Here is a 22,962-nt window from a genome sequence, read left to right as displayed (position 1 = left end):
TCAGGGGACTTCCACAGACTCTGAGTGCAGCAAACATGGAGCAGCAAAATTGCAATTATGCCTGGACTGTCTCCGATGACAATTTATGCATTTGCTGTGATGACCTCCCACTTCCCAAGAGAGCAATAACAGAATGCATTTTCATTAATATACTAATGCACTTAATCACAGGGGGGAAAGGGTTAGAAAGTAACAAAATACCTTTAAAACAAGATGGGGCTGCACTTGATGTAGAAAGACATTTTTATTATTTCCATGAAGTATCCACATTGCAAACTGCATCCTTACTGTGACTGGTCCTAAGTGAACAGCTGGTCTTATATTACGAAAATCTCATTAATTTTCCTTTATTGAATAAAAACATGATAGTGAGAAAGAACTTAAGTAAAAACCCTCTTGAATTACATTGAAAGTCCAGCAAGAGCAACATTGACTAAAGATATTTCTACTTTGTTTAAAAAGATACCTCTAAAAAGCCTACAAACAAAGATGAATTAAAGACAGACTACACAAAGCCATGTTGTGTGCCCCCAGCAACTTGTATTCAGTGCTGTTTATTTTTGTATTTGTCTGTGGGATTTATAAATCTTTTTATAATCAATATCTCTTTCTGTAATGTGACATATACTATATGGTTTACAAGTTTAATGCAATATTAAAACAATTCCAAACATTTTAAGAGCAGTTTTATAAGAATACACAATACAATCTGTAAGTGGCTTACATTAAAGTGCACGTTTAGTGCAATATTAAAAGAATTCCAAACATCTTAAGAGAAATTTAAAATAATAAATAATCACACTTCAACAGCCAGTCATAATTACTGACCAAGGAAATATTGCTGATCAAGGATGCATTTCCACTGTAGAATTAATGCAGTTTGACACCACTTTAACTGCCATGACTCCATTCTGTGGAATATTGGGATTTGTAGTTTGGTGAGTTACCATCACTCTTGGGCAGAGAAGGCTAACAGCCTTGTAAAACTCCCATGTCTCCATAGCAATGAGCCATGGCAATTACAATAGAAGTACCCCAAGGAAGGATTAAGAAGCATTTGTAGCTGGACATACTTTCTGCCTTCCAAACCACATTGGGTGGGGGGGGGGAGTATTTCAAAGGGGAAGGTGCCACCCCTGAGACTTCTGGAAAGCTCCCGACTCTGTTTCAGATTAAGGAATTACAGCAAACCTCAAACTGTGGTTACTCTGTTAACTACAGATAGTGTAAACAAGCCTGCTTTGTAAAAAACAAAAACAAAAAAAAAACAGTCTGTAGCAAATAATTCTAATTATCTCACCAAGCTACACATTCTGAAACTCCAGATAAAAATAAATAAATATTTATTATAGTCATAGACCAGCATAAGGGGAGTGGGGTCATAAGAGTTAAAGTAGCATCACACTGCTATACCTGCATAGTATGGAGATGTTCTATATAAAAACATACTGTGGCTATGACCACATCAAAGCACAAGGTATTAAATATTACATATTTTTGGTGTGTCTGTACATGAAAGAAGTTGCTCAAAACTTCATACTGTTTGTTAAACTAATTTAAGTTTTGTTGCTGATATCATCCTGCTTCATGTTTTTTTTTTTTGCATATACTGTATTTCTTTTTTTAGATAATACAGATAACTTGACAGCTGATATTTTTCAATTACTTCTTTTTCTGAATCCTGAACACCACAGGTAACATAGAATACAGCTGCCCAGCAACAAACGAATGTGAGATCACAAAACGCAGACGTAAGTCCTGCCAAGCTTGTCGCTTTATGAAGTGTCTAAAAGTCGGGATGCTGAAAGAAGGTAAGGCTATGTCTTTTTAGATAACTTTCCACAAATACTGTTAAGAACTGCGGTTTAGGGATAAACAAGCAGGAAATTTCTGCGTATCATGTACTTTGTGATGGCTATGATTGTAAGTAAACAAAGTACAAATATAGCATAAAATGAGATACAAAACTTAAGACTAACCCAAGACCAGTCATTTTTCAATAATCTCAAAGCCTTTTGCAGTAAAATAGTTTGATTGAATTTCCTAAAAGTCTGTAATGAAATGGGATTGTTGTATGTATTCTGGGCTGTATGGCTATGTTCCAGAAGTATTATCTCCTGACGTTTTGTCCACATCTATGGCAGGCATCCTCAGAGGTTATGATCCCGGACATGAAAGCCTTCGACAACACATTGTAATGAAATGGTTAAAATTGATTTAATGTGGGAGAAGCACTAACAGATAGATGCCATTATACACTCATAAAGCAACTGTTCATGGTATCAGTTTCTACAGACACACACAAATCAAAGAGAATCTGAAATTGTAGGCAATGTGATTGAGTCATATTCACAAAAAAAGTCCTAACAGTTTTTATTTCCACTAAGACAAGTCTTTTCATACCATCATAGTATCATACAGTTTGAAGAGAACACAAGGGCCATTCCCCTGCCATGCAGGTTTGCACAACCAAAGTTTTATTTTATAAACGACATTATCTGAACACTAGCTGTATCTCACAAAGGTATGCTGTTGTTGTAAAAAATACATCCCTCCTACAACTACTGTAAAGGTTTCAGCTTAAGCCTCAAAGGAAAAGGTAAGTCTAGGGAAATACAGGATGTTTCAAAATGATGAATCCAATTTCAAAGTTGTATATTTCATAGCGGCAACATGTTACAATTACACAAAAAAGTGACACACAGTTTAATGAATTACCAAGTTATCAAATTATATTAACCATTTTGATCAAGAAACAAATCTGGCTCATTAGGCCTTATGTTGGGGATTACCATCTTGCGAACAACTGAGGCTAGGGGCTGCTTGTGCACTGGGAAAAGTATCTAGCAGTAATCAGTTGAAATTCTATGCCCCACCTTTCAAGATGTAAGAGTTTTATTCATGAGCAGTTTGTGTTTGCAGACATACAATGATTTCAAACTGGATCCATCTTTTGGAATAGTTAATGAGATAATAATTGCTAATCAGAAAGACCTTGCGATCGCTTTGATATGTGTACCATTACACCTTTATCACTAAGCTAGATAGGACTGCATGTGGGGATAATGATTTATTTGAGAGCCCCAAGCACTGATTTCATTCCAATTTGATCTGGATCTAGAGTCCAAATCAAATTCAAAATCAAAATCCATGGACATGCAATGGAAAACCAAAATTATCTATACCAGTTGATGACTGTAATGATTTCAATACTTTGCCAATTATTGTGGGCCTGGAGTTATATGATATATGGAAACCTTATTTATATCCAGCTAATGTAGTTCTTTTCATGCATCACTTTTCAACCGAGTTGTTGTGTTTTACAGGCTATATGGCCATGTTCCAGAAGTATTCTCTCCTGACATTTCTCCCACATCTATGGCAGGCATCCTCAGAAGTTGTGAGGTATATATCTCACAACCTCTGAGGATGCCTGCCATAGATGTTGCTGAAACGTCAGAAAATAATACTTCTGGAACATGGCCATACAGCCCGGAAAACACAAAACAACCCCGTGATTCCATCAATGAAAGCCTTGGACATCACTTTTCAACCTTTTTAGACTTGAGATTCACCATTAGCTCAAACTAATGTTGGGGACCCACTTCTTACTTCGATTTATATGGTTATAATGCTGATACAGAGAACCACTTATAGTCCATGGGAAAGTGAACTGTGGTTCTTGACACACAAATTGAAGGCCAGTGCTTTCCTTGGAAGATTCCTAGTTTGCACTTTGGACATTGCTTAGGAAAGTGGGAAAATACGAACATCCAGTTGGGGAATAAAGATTTTAACAGGGCAATGCCATAGATGTCTATCCAGGAGTACACCTCACTGAACTCAGTGGAAGTTCTCTCACTTAAGTATTTTAAGAACGTCAACATAACTGAATAAACATACAGTATTTGAATTACATTTTTATAACATCGCGGTTCATGTAAATCAGATGCTGTTAGAGTACATGCCACAAATTTCTGCCCTTATAAAGAGGAATGCTGGTGTGTTGTTTGAACTGACTATGATTGGTGTTATGCAAGTACTTTAAAGTGCAGTTTGTAGTGAAAAATAAATGGATTTTCCCATTCAGAAAGTTGCAGTTTTCCCTATGTAACCAGTTTTCCCACAGCTACTGTTCCTGAAAGAACATGGGCTGACAGAGAGATGGCAGGAAAAAATTAGGCCTATCACACACCTACAGACATATTCTTATTGGATTATGCTTACTAAGAATAAAGCTTATTCTGTGTGGGGTTGTATTGGCAGGCACTGTGATCCTGTGAGCCAAAGCCAGCAGCCTTTAGTCTTATTCCGGAAAAATTCTTGTCTAATTCAGTGGGGATTTTGCTTCACTAAGAGATATAGGATTTGGCTATTATAAAATCTGGATTTGGATAGGGTTTCTTCCATGTGGAAAACCTAATTTGTTTCATACTACAAAACCTGAGTACAAAAACCTTTAATGGAACCTAGATGAACTCAAACATGAAAAGCATACTTGAATGTGACTCCTTTTCAAACAGACAGTACTGCTTAGCATATTTGGCCAGTTGGAATAGAAAGCTGTTTTCAGGGGCTGATTCATGTCACCGTTCTCTTCCTTTCAGTAGCAGGCTTTTTAAAATTGTCATCTGGTGGTAAGGCTTGTATGAACTCTAGGTTTATGAATGTGATCAAAATGGATTTTCCCCCAGCTGTTTATACTGGTCTTGCCTGTTTTGATTTGTTTTAATAAAGAGAACCTTTGCTCGCTTGCTCCAAAATGTGTAATCTTGAGGAACATTATGTCTTAAAAGAATGTGATGATGGAAATCTTTGGTTTGATCTGTTGACATCTCAGAACAAGCAAGGGGGGGAAGCACAGTAGTTTATATTGAAAAAATGACTGAAGGATGAAACATCCCATTCCCAGCACATTAGAATTTGCACATTTTGCAACAACAGCTTGGTTGCTTTCATATTTAGGGATCCCAAATATCCAGACGAAGATCATATTGTCAGGGCATAGTCTCTTTTCCTTGGGCTGATGGTAGGGGAAGGAGACCCTTACAGGGTGATGATACTTGGAAAAATACAGTGTGTTCATTCTATTCCTTCCTCTTATCTGAGGATGCAGACAACCTGTATCCAATTTTTGGTGGTTTGTTTGGGTACGTGTTGATTGACCGATACTGTAGTCATTTCTTACTTCTTCTGTGCAATACTGGACATTTTCCTATCTTCTGTGACAGCAGCAACAGAAAGTCTCCCTCTGTGTGTTTGTATTAGCAGAGTCAAGCTATAGAAGGAACAGCTTTCTGGATGAACAAACAAACACACAACAACAGATTTCTGGGTGGGAGGTGCATGGGTTACTGCACTACAGCTGTAGAAAAGCATGGGAAAATCATCACAGTATACAGTTTATCCTGGGGAAGCCCCAAGATACTCTGAACCTGCTCTGCTGGGCAGCTTCTCTCCCCTCCCTCCCTCCCCTCTGTCCCTCTGCCCCTTCTCCCTCTCCCCCCCTCTCCCCATTTGCCTGGCTACCTTTGTGTTCTCCTCCCTTTCCTATCCCATTCTCTTATCATTTTTCTCCCATGTGTCTTCTGGCTACACTCATCTTTTCCTCCCTTCTCAAGTTTGGGTCTGAAAGGTGAGTTTGGGTTCTGTGACTATTTTAAGTTGTTGCCATCATCTCCAGCAAAATGCCCAGATACAAAAAAGAAAAAGATAGAATAATTGTGCCCTCAAGACATTACTTTGCCCAGATGAGGACAAAATTGCTGCATCTACCATCCCACATGGTAAATGGTAAAAAGAAGCACATTACCTATAAAATAGGAGATTATCTGATTTGAACTGGATTATATGGCAGTGTAGACTTAATGTCCTTCCACACAGCTATATTACCCATTTATAATCTTATATTATCTGCTTTGAACTGGATTATCTTGAATCCACACTGCCATAGAATCCAGTTCAGTGTGGATTTTATACAGCTGTGTAGAAGGGGCCTCATATAATTCTGTTCAGAGCAGATAATATAAGATTATAAATATAATATGAAATAATTACTGTGGTATAATAATACAGAACAATATAATCTCTAAAACCAGGACAGTAAATAAAGAGCAACACTCTGAAAGCAGGGAAATTGGGAATTCCAGAAAGGAAACAATCAGCTAACACTTCCCAACAGAGGATTCCCCCAGACAGGAAGTAGCCAGGCTTTGAAGCTGCAAGGCCATTAAATGCTAATCAAGGTGCCTAATTGCAGCATTCACACCTGCCACACCGAGACTATTAATTGCTATTCAAACTGGCCAACCAAGGATTCCGCAAGGTAGAAAACGGCCAGGCTTGCAAGCAGCAAGGCTATTCAGTGCTTTTCAACCTGGCCAACCAAGATTTCCCCTAGGTGAAAAACCTCCAGGCTTTGAAGCCACAAGGCCACTCTGTCCCATTCAACCTGGCCTAGCAAGGATGCTGTATGTAGAAAGTGGCCAGGGTTTTAAACTGCAAGACTATTCAGTGCAATTCAATCTGGCCAAACAAGGATTCCCCTACAAAGGAAGTAGCCAGTCTTCAAAGCGGCTCTTTGATCGAGGGTGCTACTCCAGCTACTCCAGAAAACGGCCAGGCTTTGAGGCTGCAAGGCTATTCATTGCTATTCCACCTGGCCAACAAATGATTCCCTTAAGCCACAGCAATGCATGGCTGGACACAGCTAGTTAAAACTTATATGATTCTATCACATTGAGACATAGCACCTAAGGTGGTGTCAAACTGCTTCAATAATACAGTATAGATTTACCCTAGGAGATTGAGCCAGCCTATCCAATCAAACTGAAGATATTGCTATTGTATCTTAACCAATGTGACCCAAATATCATTCCTAGAGGTCAATTTCAGAGGCTAACAGGAGGTGTCACCCTAATTCCTTGGCCTCAGTTTTCAGCCTTTCAAATGCAAGTTGAGGTGGAGCTTTTTTAATATATCAAGACACAGTGCTCTGCTCCCATTTCCCCCACTCCTCCTAGGAATGTAATGGGTAGAATATTTGTTTTGGATTTGTTGGAATATTTCACTGTAATGAAATCACTCTCTCACTCTCTCATGCACTGCTTTAAATTAAAAGTATGTAACTTTATTGCTGATGTTTTTCCACCACCTAGAAAGCAGTGGAAGAGTGGTGGAGGGGGAGAAAAGGTGAAGTCTATTCTTGCTATAACAATTATGTTTATATCAGAGTGGAGCAGGATTGACTGATGGTGTCTCAGATGTGTTTTAATGTATAGACATTCTATGCAGCATGTCAGAGATCATGCCCGCGGAAATCTATTCAAATGTAAACCTGTTCAATTCAATTACCAGTCTATAATAAAATTTACTGTTGCAAACTTCATGTTGGTTACAGCAGTTGCTACACACTGACTGCACAGTGTGACTAAAAACTGTCAGCCTAAATCTATTTAATTTAAAAAATTAGTTACAACATCTGAAATAAAATCAGATTTCTATATCTTCAATAGGAATATTGTTTCTTGTTGAAAGATAAGCATAATTCTCAATGTTTTTCTTATGAAAACATTTTTAAAGAAGTAATTTGGAATCAGTTACAGTAAAGGAGAAGCCATCAAAGAAGTAGCTGTCTTGGTTTCTCACAGCATAAAAGGGAAAAGAGAAAGAGAAGGGGAAAAAGAAGAAAAGAAATGCAATTGCATCTTTAAGACTAACTGGTTTTTATTTTTGCTTGAGTTTTTTTGGACAGAAACTCACTTCTTTGAATGCAGTGCTATTAATAAAAGAGAAAAGCAGTCTTAAATTAGTCCCCTTTGGGGAGATAAGGTGGAGTATAAACAATAATAATAATAATCATCATCATCATCATCATCATCATCATCATCATGCCAAAAGATCTCAGCCAGTATTTGGAAACAATAAACATTGACAAAATTACGATCTGCCAACTGCAAAAGTCCACCTTACTGGGATCTGCACGCATCATCCGAACATGCAGCACACAGTCCTAAACACTTGAGAAGTTTTGGACTTGTGATTTTGTGATATGAAATCCAGCATATATATCTCGTTTGCTGTGTCATACTATGTCTTTGTGTCAATAATAATAATCATCATCATCAATCTTTGTTCAATATCTAATTTCCAAAGGCCGCTCAACACTGAAAAAACCCCTTTTGATTGTAGTTACATTCATAGAGCAGAATATTTTCCAACTTTACACTCTCCAGAGATCAGGGCTCCTCAAACTTTTAAAACAGAAAGCCAGTTCATGGTCTCTCAGACTGTTGGGGATGGATGGACTATAGTTTGAAAAAAAAAATGAACAAATTACTATGAACACTGCACATATCTTATTTGTAGTGCAAAATATGAACAATACAATATTTAAACTGAAGAACAATTTTAACCAGCATAAACTTAACTGTATTTCATTGGGAACTGTGGGCCTGCTTTTGGCTGATGAGATAATCAAGTTTATTAGGATTGTTGTGAACCTAAGTCTAAAATTTAGGGCGTGGACAAGTAAATGACTGGAGGGCCACATTTGTCCCACGGACCTTAGCTTGGGGTCCCCTGTTGTTGATAGATATGTACAAGGGATACCTGCACTAAAAGGTATTTTGTTCAGAGTTTCAGTTACCTAATTATTCAGAGTTGAAAGTACCAGTGAGTTATGTCCTCTTCCTGGATACTCTTTTCATTAGCCATTTAGCACGTTTTTGTTTTTTCTTCATCTCCAACAGTTATCTAGGATTCTATAGTTATTGAGCATGCTCAGTAAAGGAGTGACTTGAACTTATTTGGATATAAATTCTCTTTGCCAAACTCCTCTGCTGTTCAAACCACACTCTCTTCTTAGGGGAACTACCACAATTTATTTACATAATAAAATTTAATGGATTTATTCTTAGGGCAGGTAGCCAAATAAACACAGTATGAAATTAAATGAAATTATAGAACTAGAAGCAAAAAAAACTCCAATTACAAACAATAAAAATAGCAAATTGTAAGTGTATAGGAACTTTAAAAACCCTTTGCCCAAAACATAGCAAAGATGGACCAAAACAATTCCTTTAGTACAGTTCCAAACTTTCTTGGACTTCAGTTCTTAGAAGCCTCAGCTAACTTGGCCAGCAGTCAGGAATTCTGGGAGCTGGAGTTCAAAACATCTGGAAGACCAACATTTGTGTAACACTACCTTAGTGGAACACCATCACATGAAATAGCCTATAAGGGAGCCTTACTAAATAACCTCAGCACATGGAGAGTTTAATGAAGAACTCAGAATTGTTTCAGAGTCACTGATCTCAAACCATTTACTCTTTAGAGTTGGGTTGAGAAACCTGGTGGCCTCAGTGTTATTTCATATGGGATGTCTGTCTGTCTTCCTCAACGCTTTCTCTCTCACACACATAGTTGGAGGATGGCTGACAGCTCTGTAGAATCTGCAGGCGCTGCCTGCTTTGGCCTCTAATTCATCCCTCCATGAGAAAAAGTTCCATGCAACATTGCCTGTAGCCACCAACTGACTTGCCATAGGCCAGCAGACCTTCAAAGGAGAAAGTTCTTCATTTACCGAATCAAGATAGATGTACCTTGCTGAAATCAGAATAGATTTGCCTGGCTCTTTTTATCCAGCAATTGCTATGGATTGCTCATTTATACTTTTTGTTTTGCCAGTAATAGTTGAGATATTTTCTGTGTATTAGCATCTGTCTGTGCATCTACAGTTGCTATCTTTAATTACTTATGCTTTGCTGTCATTTGAAATTCTTGAGATCTCTTTTAGCGGCTGGCCAGACTCATTTGTTAACTGAGGAACTGATGCATGTTCACTAATTGGATGGTATACCATAAGTTCATTTGATAATCAATCAGCATTGAGACAGGAGAGGAATAACTCTGGGTTTGTTTGGTTTTTTTTTTGTTTATTCCTCACAGTTCCTTACAAGTCGACATCAAGAACTCTGTAGCTGATTAAAACACAAAGGATAACAATATGCAGGCTTTGTCATTCCCTTTCTAAATGGAATGCAAGATTTGTGAGTGATGTAAATGTGGACTACACTATTAATTCAGTTGCTAACCATCTTCAGCTGCCAGTTTTTGTTACTAAGGTCAGCAAAACTATACTGCAGTGTAAATGCTGAGACCCTGGAGGGCTACTGCCAGTTAGAACATATACTGTGCAATCAGTATTAGAATTACACAAGACTCTCTTAGCTGGCAGGGTAGCTAAGGGAATTCTTGTGTTGTGTGCTTTCAAAACATTTATGATTTATGGTGACCCTAAGGTGAACCTATCACAGGGGTTTCTTTGCAGAATGTGTTCAGACAAGGTTTTCCCTTACTAGGCTGAGATATTGTGGCCTCATCAAGGTCACTTAGAAACTTTCTATGCCCAAATGGAGATTAGCCCTCTGGTCTTCTAGTTCTCTAGTCCAACACCCAAGCCACTCAACCATTCTGGTGTGTGTGTGTGTGTGTGTGTGGGGGGGGGGGGGGCTCTAATTCCAAAAAGTTACTTTTCAAATCTTTGACCAACATTTCAAACCACAAGGAATGCTCAATAGGCTTTTCTGTTATCAATATTCCGCAATGCCTGTATAAAACAGAAATAATGTCAATCATAAGACGCCATAGTGGAGGTTTTGGCACAAACATTAGTTTTATTTTGCTCCCTCCTAATCTCTCCCCACTACTGCAATTATACAGAGAATAATGACTCTACAGTCAAACCCTCCACATTTGCAGGTTTAAGCTTTGTGGATTTAATTTTTCACAGATTATTTGCTACTGTCCTACACAATTTTAATGTGGACTTGAATAACAGAAGCTTTCATCTTGAGCTGTGTTCAGTTAAGTCAGGTTTAGTCAGCAGTCAGTTCTTTAGCTGCTGGAAGGAACTCAAACTGGCAGGGTGACTAGGCCTGCTCACTCTGGAAGGGGATGGGTACAGGGAGCCCAAGGAAGAAGTGTGCACACATGCTCTCTTGTACACTTGTTTATTTAGGTGGGCAGGACGCTGGGGGTGGGGAGGGTATGAGGAAATCCAAGGAGAGAGGATGTGTATGTGTTTCCTTGCTCATGAGGGGGCAGATAGATGGAGGGAAGGGGGTGGGGGAGCAGGTGAGTGCAAGGAGTGTGCATGCATGGTTCCCTTGCTCATTCACTTCCTCTATTTGCTTAAGTTGGCAGGTGGGCTCTGGGTGAACAGAGGGAGAAAGATGAGTGAGGGGAGGAGAACTGTGAACTAGGACAGGCAATAAAGATTGCAGTAAAGTGATTTGTAGAGGAAAGAGTAGTGGGAAGTTGCTGTAGTAGATGTTCTTACAATAGTGGTGCTTCCATCCATGGCGATCTGTGCGTCCCCCACACTCCTCCTGCTCCCGCATCCCATCTCCTTCTTTCCCCAGGTACACTGCACAAGGGAATGTGTGCTGGCCTGTGACCAAGATGGAAGACCTAGATATATATGTGGCTTTCTCACTTTTGAATGGATTCTGACCCCCATGAAAGTGGAGGGCTGCCTGTATAATATCACACACACTCAGTAGGTAGATCTGATATTTCCCGTGGCAAAAAAAAAAAAAACCAATCAAATCTGGTCTGGAGAATTACACATACATTGTGTAATTCTTTGCCCAAGACTTCAGCCTTCCGCCCTGCCCTCGTCAGCTCTTCTGTTCTGGACAAGAGAAAATTCAGGGGCTTAACACTTTAAGCCCAGAGGTGTTTCTCTCCCCAGCTAATAACAAATCCAAGGGGTTTTTTCCCCAAAAGGCAATGTGTAGGTCAGTGGTTAAGCTCCTTCCTCCCTCGCATCTTGGCATCTTGACCATCATCCACATATGTGTGGCCATGGCTGGTCTAAACCTGAACTATTAATGAAACACATAATTCTATATGTTCTATTCGGCAAAGAGTCTAGTACTGTGCATTTGGGTCATAAGCAAATGTGTGCAAATGTGTTACAAAAGATTTTTAGACAGGCTATCAAAAACGATAAGCAACCTAAGTCTTTGTAAATAAAAATGTGTTATCACCTTCTATGTTTTGAGGCCATAGAGAGGATAGCATATTTAATAATATTATTCATAACAAGTTCTTCTTACCAAAAAACCTGTGCATAATAGATTACCAAGGTAGATTTCTTTCACAGTCTAATACCATTATTCTACCAAGTAGAGAACAGAAGTGATTGTGTAGGAGGAAGTAACTCACTATTGCCTTCAAAAAACTGGAGGTAGGATGAGAGCAAAGAACCTTAAAGATATTCAAGAAAAATACAAATGGAAAGGTAAAAGTAAGGATTTATCTCAGTAAACTTACCTCATGATTTATCTTGTAATGTCATATTTCAGCAGCACATCAATAGAAATGTTAAGGAATGTGGCATATTTCAGCCTATTCTTAAGCAGTTCTAAATTTCCAATAGCTGTTAAGGGGCTTCTTTTCAAATGCAGATACTAGGAACGTAGAAATTGTATTTAATTTGCATTTAGTCTTAAATTCTTTTAAAATAACATAAACTACCAGTTTAACTATAGGTGGCCATTTATTATCTCTTAACCATACAGTGAACTGGAAAAGCTCAGTTCAGATTAACAAGCCCTGCTTTGGTGTCCTAAAATGACCTGTGTCACTGTCTTGATGCACTGGAAGAAAGAAAACATGACAAAACAGCATATGTGTGTTGTTGATGCATATTAGTAATAGTTGATTTTACTAATATATGTTTACAAAGGAACATGTCATTTAAGAGATTTGCTGTGAATTTCCTTCTAATAAAGAAAATGTATTAGGGTGGGGCAGAAGTCTCTACAACTTATTTTTCCTTTAAAATTATTTCATACACTGTAATTCAGTTTTTTTTTCTCCCTGGCATGAGACAATACAGCTACCGAGTTCAGAAAGCTCATTGTAATATATAACTGTTAGAAGTCCATCACTTTTAATTAACAAAGGTATATTGGCCCCTATTTGACTTATGTACATCTTGACTTGTCACATATTCAGTTTTCATGCTAAGAAAGAAAAATAGCATTTTGTCTTCTAGGGAAAATATTATGCCTTTAAAAATTCACTGCCTAAGGCATGTGGGAATGGGTGAACTTTTGCTTCTGTACTGGAAATAGTGACAGCCATGCAAGTGATAACAAAGGGGGAGTCAGAGACATGCCCGTAGGACGTAGGGTAGTGTTTGATGTGGCATCATTCCCCATCAGCTCTCAGACAACTAGCAGCCTCTTGCCCTTTCTCTGTGGCACCAAAAGCACATTTGTTTCAAAATGCCTAGGTTTAACATAAAACTAATCTCTGTTATATCTGGGAAAAGACTATTGTGTAAATTATTCTATCACTTGTACTGTTGTCTCTTGCACTTTTCCAGTTATCTGCTCTACAAGGAAAGCAAAGTTAACATTCCAGTATGGATACATTTGCCCTGAAAGATGTATACTAGTCTATGACTAAAAGGAGATATAAAGAGGCTTGGGTTAAATATTTTCCCTCCTCCTTGAACGTTGATATAATTCTATTCAACCACTTCTCAAGTTAAAATGAAATGAAAGCAACTAAGTTTAGGCTAGATTCTTCTCCCACACCCAATGCATTCTTATTTTAAGTCCAAAGTAATGCCAGAGTAATATTAAACCATTGGCACCAAGTAGTATTCACATAATGCTTGAGCAGGCAAACTTTTATGCTCTTGGCACCAGATAATGTTGAGGAAATCCACATGACCTCTCCAATCAATCAAAACAGTCAGGGTATCAAGGAACACTAAAATTACACGCTGTAAATATCACATGTGTGATCTCATGGAGCTGTCCCTCACATATTCCCTATGTATTAAGCTATGCCTTGGTAGGAACTGTTCCAAGCAACGTTTCATTGGGCCAGTCAGTCACAAACCTGGCCACACCTCTATGGTTGAGCCAATGATAGCCTTTCAGTCAGCTGCCTGCAGTTCCTGCCAGTCTGCAGCATCTGTCATTTTCCACCGTCTGAGACACTCTTTGTCTGAGCCAGATTATGATTTTATTTGCAGCCTGTGACATGACTTTAATGGTCAAGAGCTGAGTGTCTTAAATACGAGACGAGTGAAGAACAATAAGTATCCCTCATGACTGCTAGTAGTCAGGGGTGATAACTTCTATAAGTCAGTTACACAAAATAGAGCATGGCAACTAGGTGAAGAAAACAGAGAAGGAATATAATTTAAATTCTGTTTACAAATACTTATTGTATTTATGGGTCTTTTGTGTTGACTATGTCTTGAGCACCGAAAATATGCCTTTTCAACTTGGGATTGTAGATCAAATTCTTGAACATAAACAAGGGTAAAACTGCAGAAGTCCAAAAAGTAATTGCATTGCATAACTTTTCAAGCCTATTCTTGGTGCAAGAGTGGATGGACTTGAGGTTTGAACTTTGAAGCCTCATATGACCCAAAGAAGAGGTGTCAAACTGATTTTCACCAAGGGCCACATCAGCCCTAAGGTTATCTTTAAAGGACTGGTTGTAATTGTGAGACTTTATAAATGTAACTATGTTACGTTGACATTGAATGCTTTGTGGGCTGCATAAAATAACATTGCAAGCCAGATTTGGCCCATGGTCTTTTCATTTGACAGATATGAGAACCTGTCTGATCCTGGAAAATTTGTAAGATCGATCATACTTAGTACCTGCATGGCTGCTCACCAACAAATGTCAATTGTCAGCTATATTTCAGTAGAAGGCAGTGGAAAACCACCTCTGAGTGTTCCTTGCCTAAGAAAACTCTAAGAAAATTCGTGGGGTCGCCTTAAATCAATCAGCTACTTGAAGGCACACATATTCATGCAAAACCTCCTATAGAGCCTAAGGATAGAAAAAAAGCTTATGCAGTGGTGTAGTTTGCAGGAGCCCTTGGGCATGTGATATTGCTTCGTAGATAGGAAGATAAAGTTGGGGGGGATCATAAGAAGGCACCCTATGGGCCATATACTCCAACCCCCTGCCATTATAAGAATCCACAATTAAGCATCCTTGAGAAGTGGCCATTTCACCTCTGTTCAAAGATCTCCAGTGAAGGAGAGTCCACTAAGTTCTAAAGCAATCAGTGGCACCCTTGAAGAACTTTTATCATATTTTCCATCAGAATCTCCTTTTTTATAATTTGAAGAAAGCAGCAGGAAAATGAGGATTTTGCATACTGTTGGTGGCAGCAGAGACTGCATTTTATATATTGGTACAAAATATCCAGCAAAATCTTTGGCTTCTGCTTACAAGGGAATGAAGGAGAATATAAAGATAGGCAGGAGTTTTGGGGGGGGGGCACAGGGAAGATAAAATGAAAAGGAGAAAGGAAAGAGAGAGCAGGGAAACAGAAGAACTTTAGCCAGTAAATGTAAGGACAGGAGAAAAAGAGAAAGAGGATAGAGACATTAAACCAAGAATGAAAAAAAAAATCAAGTGCTTAATCAGAGCTGATGAAGAAAGACATTCATACTATACTTTTTTCTGACAATGGTACAATCTATTCACTGCAGAACTAAGAAACAAAATTATATTATGGCTTCATCTAACTAGTTAAGTTGACAATAAGATAACAAAATGCACAAAGCAGTGATCCTGTAGTACCATATTCAGTGACTCAATGAATACCAAAGGAGCTCTGTTTCCCCCCATTTTGACTTCTTTTTTTGGTGGCACTGATCATTGTTTCAGAGACTAAGAAAGTAAGGAAGAAGCAAGACCTAAGGACTTTCTAGGAAGTAGTGGAGCCAAAGTATCTAGAAGCATCCTATTTTTAATAAATAAATAAATGGTGATCTTGGTCTGAGATTCCTCCATTTACCCAGAGAACGAGGGACCTAGGGCAAGTCCTTGGAGTGCAGGACCAGACCCTAGCATTTGGAAAGCCTCCACATGGGTCTGGCTGTATAGATTTCAGTAATAGGATTGTATATATATAGTTAGTCCTCCATACCCATGGATTCAACCATCCATGGCTTGAATTTTTTAAGTCCGGAAAGGAAATACTGATTTTATATAAATGTGTCCTATTGTACATAATGGGACTCTTGCATCCACCAGTTTTGGTAACTATGGGCTGTAACTATTTGTCTGTAAACAAACCCCAGCAGATACCAAGGGCCCACTGTAATATGTAGGAGTTTATTTATTATGAATTGCTTTGGAAGTTTAGAAATATTTGAAGTACCATAAATTAACACAGAACTGTACAGCTAGATCTTCATTGGGAAATGGGGGGAGAGAGTGGCACACAATTCTTCTTGCAGGTAATGTTACCTGTCTCTTTTCTTTGAAGGCCTAAGCTGTATTTCTAAATACTCAACTAAAGGTTTAAATTACTGCAATGAGAAGGGGGGCACATGAGGAGGGGGGGTCCTATTGGGTTGGTATATATACATATACACACCCTTCTTTAGCCATTGTTGTTACTATTAAAGAAAGATGAGTTTTCTTGTGTCCTCTGATTGAATTGGGGAGGGGGGGAGAGAAGTAGCTTTCTGCTAGGCTGGTTGACCCTGTTCCCTCCAGGGCATCTCTTTGGTGTCATTCAGTCCTTTCTGGGTAGTTGAGATGTTTTAGCAACATCTCATCTCTAATTAAAATACTTGTTCTGAAGGGTTCTTAAATACAGTTTCTTAATGAAGTTAGAAATGCATTTTGTTTCAGTCTATGAAACTTCAATTGCTAGAGTTACTCTCAGGGGAGAGCTGAGCGGTCAGAAGATATTCTGAGTTGCTAGCTATATGTCCTATTTTGTTCCTATTTATTTCTTTAATTTCAAGCATTAAAATGCTAGTCAGCTGGATTAAATATGTTTTCACTGTCTCCCAGTATTTGCCTCCTCTCTACTGTCTTGCATGGATCAGACTGTGACACGTGCCTGTAAAGTGGCTTCTTAGGAATTTGAAAGTCTTTGAATACGTTATCTGATTAAAGGGATGTATATGTCTTTAATTCTCATCTACAGTTCCACCTTTGACCCTATCAGTTAAAGTAGGGAGGAACTGAGAGTCAGCAAAGTCCCAGTTTCAACCTGGATAACGTGAAATATTTAACCCTTCATAGGAAGAAAGGGGGTGGTTTGGGTATTGTTTCTTTTATTATTAAGAAAAGGTGTTTAGTTTAGTTTGGAAATTAAATTGGCTTATACTCAGCAGCTGCTCAGGTATTTGTTTATGGCTCTCTATCAAATATTAATGTTAAAAACAGTAATGGGACTGAGAATGATTACTTTAGCAGCATAGTTAAAACAAACAAGTTAAAACAGGAGAAAAACAAACATTGTTATTTTTAGTAGAACCAACTCACTTCATGTTTGGAAAAGGCCTGGGATTTTTAAAAACCCTTTTGCCTGGTGCTGAAAGGACAGAGGACTTAAGTGCCATAAGTTACTGAAAGCATTCAGTAGATGGGATACCATAATTGAAAACAATCTTGGTTTGTGCATCGCCTACTTTGCTTTAGAAAACAAACATCTAAAAAGGATGTGTGTACTTCCCCAGTCTAGTGGGTTTTTGCTAAAGTGAATGTGTGATATATGTGTTAGTTTATTTAATTATTCTATTGTTTTAAATTGTGTAATGTAAATGTTGTGTTTATTATTTTGAATTATGAATGCAACCAGATTTTGCTTTTGGACTTTGGAACTAACTCCTTAGACCAGTGGTTCTCAACTTGTGGGTCCCCAGATGTTTTAGCCTTCAACTCCCAGAAACCCTAACAGCTGGTAAACTGGCTGGGATTTCTGGGAGTTGTAGGCCAAAACACCTGGGGGCCCACAGCTTGAGAACCACTTTCCTAGACCATAATGGCCATGTCCTTGCTCTTCTTCTAAATCATTTTTGCGCTGTCAGGCTTTTACAAACTAACAAGGGTTGGAATTTTAATGCTGTGCAGTGTTGTTATAGTGTTTTTAAAATGGTATAAATATTGGCTTTGAATACATATTGAAATGTTTAATGTTTTAATTTATAAATGGTTTGTGTTTAAATTTTTATCTTTATTATTTTTAATGATTTTGTATTGTCTTTCATTTGTATTTAATATGTTGTTAGCTGCCTATTATCGAAAAAAGATGAGGTAAACATGAATAAAAACAACAACAATATATTCAAAAAACTACATTAGTTTGGAATGTCAGTATGCAAAGAGATCTTGTAGTGCCTTAGAGACTGAGAGATCAAAGTTGCTAGTATAAGCTTTTGTAGTCTATCTCCTGAAATCTGAAGACATTGGATGAGGCTACACTGGGCACTAAATCCACAGCCAGTCTGGAGTAGAAACGGTCTGGGCTGATCCCAGAGGCAGCCATATGCAATTGGCCAAACTCATTGTGCCAGTGTGAGAGACACCTTCATGACCAGGAATAAGGAGGTGATGTTCTTCTCACATTCCTGGTCATGAAGGTGCCTTTGTTGTTGTCAGAACAAGATGCCTGTAATGGCCAGGAGGTCAAAAATAGCCCTGTTGCCAGTTGGGAGTGGGAATGATGGCAACATAGACACAATCTGACCCCTTTCCCCTGAGCAGATTAATGGAGGAAAAGGCTAATGGCATTAGTGTCCTGTCTGGACAGCTGACAGGTCTGAATTGGGCCCGATGCAGCTTTCCAGACTGCCACAAAACCAAATGATACTTCAGAGTTTCTAGCAAACTCCAGAGTATCCCTCAACTATGTCTAAAGTGGAGCAAAGCTAGTTTAACCCTTGAAAACCTGTGATACCTAGAAGTCAATGCAGCGTGACCCCAAGCTTTCTTGCCTATGCAGACTTACTCTCAGTCTATGAAAACATGGGCTATGAACTTCATTCTCACAAGATTCCTTTGTATCATCATCAATGTACAGAAGGATAGATTTACTTACAGTTCCATGTGGTTGAAGCCGACTTCCAAAGACACTTTCTATACATTCTATACATTCTAAATATGTATTTTCCCTTTTTCCAAATTGTATCTTTTTTAAAAACAAACAAACAAGCACACTTCAAATCGTTTGAATTGCTGAGAGACAAAAGAAAAGCTTCAGCAGTAGCATATGGATAGCTCTGAAAGTATATCTAATGTACATAATAATGGAAATGGGCTCTCGCTGTGATGGAATCATAGCAATAAGAGTTCAGTACTAAAGTGCTCAGGTTGCACCTGAGCTGGCTGGAGCCTGCCAGCCTCTGCAAGCCCACTGAGAGCATCTGTCTTGCCACCACCTTGCTCACGCTGTGTCCTCCACAGGCTCTCAGATTCTTCCGACTATGAGCATAAATCATCCACCTGTCAAGAGATCTTGCTGCTTGGATTATGCAATGCCTGCCTTCATTTGGAGATGGTGCAAGCAAAAGATTGCTGCAAGTGGTTTGCATTCATTGTCATGCCATTGCAGCATTTCCCTAGCCTTAATGAGGGATCAAGATGCTGATGACTTTCTGAAACAATGGAAGCCTCAGCCAGGCTTGCTTTGTGTATTTGTATAACATACTTTAGAAGTCTTTCTTTCCCATTTTTGTTCTCCTTTCTTTTATACAAAGACATGAATGGGTTGAAAATTCAGGCGGAGAAGAATAAGTACTTCACAAAGCCAGCTGTCCACAGTGCTGTACATTGGCTGGTTATGTTGCTTCCCTCTAGATAATCAATGATATTTTTTTTCTTAAATGTTGATTATCTATTCATGCCACTTCTGAAGCTGTGTAATAGCAAGCTTCTTGTTTTCAGTAATGCTTTGTTTAAAATACCAAATTTGCAATTCCTTTTGAGATGGACACTTTGCTAGCAAATATAGAGCATGACCCCTGTCTAAACCTTTGCAGGTGTTCTTCTAACCACGTGAAGTTTCAAAGTTGCTGGTTACTTCCCATTTTCTACAACATTTAGAGAGAGATATGTGTCCTGGTATAGACAGGCACCTAAAAATTTGTCTTCAGCATTGCAGTAAAGAAGGAAATTATTTTTTATGGGGGTGCCCAGTCAAATCACAGAGGACTTATTCCCAACATTTTTTAAAAAAAATATTGTGCTTAGTTTTCATGAATGTACCTCTATGTACATTCAAAGGCCACTTTGAATGCACTTTCTTAATGAGCACAAGTTCAGTTTTTAAAGGTACGCTAGAACATTATATAGGGGAAAAAATCTCTAATTGAATTGTTGGTATCTTCAGTTACCAGTAAGAAAGGGACCTGCTTGAAACTATGAAAAACTGCTGACAGTTTGTGACCCTGGAAAAGCATGGTGACAGTTGCTACAGGGGAGGGTTCTCTTGTGATGTCCTCCATGGTCAGAGCTGGAGGCTTTGCATGTTTCACAAGGCACCAGAAAGTGGCATGAGATAGGGTGGGGTCCGTGCCGGATTTACCATTGTGCTTAGATGTGCTTAAGCACAGGGCTCTGTTGGCCGGATGGTCCATTTTCCTGCCCCATTTTTTTTTTCACAATTGATTTTGCGTACCGTATGTGGTGTAATTCTAAATTTGAAGGCATTCTGTTTTGGGGCAATTCCAGAAATAATGATAGAGTTGATAGTCTATGGAAGCTTACCTCCTTCAGGGCCCAAGTAAGAGGCCTCATAACTTAGCACAGGGCCTCATTTGTCCTAAACCCAGTACTAGGTGGGGTCAATTTTTTTTTTTTTTAAAAACTTCCCTGCCCCCTTCACATCTTTGTTGCAGTGGGAATTTTGTCCCTAATTAGAAGGTCCTGGGATTTGGATGAGAGTGTTCTGGGTTTACCTTCCAGTACATGGCCAGCCAGGGAGCAGTCCAACTATTTGATGACCCTCTGGCCTCAGGTGTGTTTTACTAAAGTAAAGGTTAAGGAGGTAGTCTAGGGTATTTTAATGGCTGCTTCTTGTTTCTCACCACCTCTTGTTCCTTTCAAATCCAATTAACTTAAGTATTGTATAGGTTGAATAAAGTGGCTCTTCTTTAACCTAACTTTCTGCATCCAGTCTTGTTATTTCATGGTTGGTCATAAAATCAGACCACATGGGCCATCCAGTCCAACCCATTGCCATGCAGGAAAAGCACAAGCGAGGTACCCTCAACAGATGGTTATCAATGAGTATACAGTAATACAGTTGATGGACATTTTGTTTGACTAATAAGGCAATATCCAAGGATGTATTTTGTTGAGTTGGGCAGAAAAGGTAAAAAGGAAAATGTTATTTTCTGAACTCACATGTAAGAAAGTTTCTACAAGTATTCAAGCAGTCACTGTAGCTTTAGGTGAATGGGTAAACATCTGCAATCAGGTCTCTGGACCAATGTAGACTTCAAAATGTAACAGTTAGCTGCTTCTTTAGAGTAGTGTTGTCCGTAGACACCTCCAAGGTCATGTGGCCGGCATGACTGCATGGAGCGCCGTTACCTTCCCACTGGAGCGGTACCTATTGATCTACTCACATTTGCATGTTTTCGAACTGCTAGGTTGGCAGGAGCTGGAGCTAACAGCAGGCACTCAAGCCGCTCTCGGAATTTGAACCTGGGACCTTTCGGTCTGCAAGTTCAGCAGCTCAGCGCTTTAACGCACTTCGCCACTGGGGCTCCGTAACATTGTTTAAGTGACCTCAAAATAGATTATGGTTCTTGGCTATGTGTATAGGTCTCTAAGCCATTCATCGTAAGGTATACTTTCCAGATCTTTGACATTTTGGTCTCCTTTCTTCTTCTCGAGGGGATAAAATCAGTATAGCATATTGGTTTCTAGACGATCACAGGGGAGGGGGAAGGGGGAGAGATTTATAAAAGACAACAATGAAAATTGTAACAAACGAACATTTAGAAACAGCCTTTTCTTTGAATTTTAGTTTCTTTTGATAACAAGCCACAACGACCTGCATTTACAAAGAGCTTAAAATTGCTCATGAGATTTTTTTCATTTGGGTATGTTAGTGGTTGATTTTATAAGTACCTTTTAAAATGTTACTTTTTTTTTTAAGCCAGGGCATTTGACGATACATACACCTAACACAACTATGCCATAATCAGATGGTGGTGGTTGGAACAGAGAGGGGGAGGGATTGGAATCTCAGTCTTCTATCTATGAAGAAATTAGATTTATCATCGGGGAGGGGAGACACACACATTCTCTTTTCATTTTCTGAAACGTGATTTTTGACAGACCCTTTGCAGTGGACGTCATGCTCACAAAACATGCTGTCACAGGGCTATTTGAATATAGTGACAGGCTCATTATCATGTTGGAGACAAGTGACAACACCACAGACTAGAAATGGACAGGCTTGCCAATCAGCTGCTGAAAGGACTGCTGTTGAAATAGGGCCTTTTTGTTACAAGAACAGTTGTACAAATTGACTACATTAATTCTTTTTTATTATACATGCATAAACTCTTGTTAGGGGTCTGTCACTTTTTTCATTTTAGAAGGTTTCTTAACCAAACCAAAAAAATAAATAAATAATTTTTTAAAAAAGGTCCCATGATTTTGAGAGTGCGGGCAGAATATTCCAAGCAGGAAAGATACAGTCAGACTAATCTTTATACCATGTGAAAATAAAATAAGAGTTAGGGTTACACAACTAGTATTTGCAATTTCCCCCTTCTCTTTATATATATATATATTTCATTACAGTTTTTTTTAAAAATTACTCATGATAGTGAGAATGTAGTAAAAACCTAAAGATGAATAAGTATACAGACTTTCTATGGAGTAAGTATGTGGAGTAAACTGTCTTAGATCCTATTCCAGGAGAAAGTTGGAGTACAAATTTAATAAATAAATAAAATAAATTTCTTTGAATCTTATTTTTTCCTAATAGTCATACATAGCATTGTATGGCTTTTGCAAAATCAGGATGCATGCTTTTATAATATTCCACTGTTAGTTCAAAGAATGTCACTAAGCTTCTTAATTCTTATGCATGTTTCCCAATAGGCTTTTTTTCACAGGTGGTAATAGATGGTCAGACATTCAATTATG

The 22,962-nt window shown here is 38.6% G+C and overlaps 1 protein-coding gene across 10 annotated transcripts in view; it reads left to right on the top strand.

The window, feature by feature from the left end:
- Positions 1-22,962, top strand: part of esrrg (estrogen related receptor gamma) — a 509,706-nt gene that overhangs the window by 375,718 nt on the left and 111,026 nt on the right. For all 10 annotated transcript variants that reach the window (XM_062972146.1, XM_062972154.1, XM_062972129.1 and 7 more), the window contains one exon: positions 1,695-1,811. In XM_062972146.1, coding sequence (XP_062828216.1) covers positions 1,695-1,811 — 117 coding nt within the window. The remainder of the gene's footprint in view (positions 1-1,694; positions 1,812-22,962) is intronic.

Source organism: Anolis carolinensis, chromosome 1 (genome assembly GCF_035594765.1).
Source record: "Anolis carolinensis isolate JA03-04 chromosome 1, rAnoCar3.1.pri, whole genome shotgun sequence".
Classification (NCBI taxonomy): domain Eukaryota; kingdom Metazoa; phylum Chordata; class Lepidosauria; order Squamata; family Dactyloidae; genus Anolis; species Anolis carolinensis.
The sequence above is the reverse complement of the archived record's forward strand: the minus strand, read 5'-3'. Positions and strand labels throughout refer to the sequence as shown.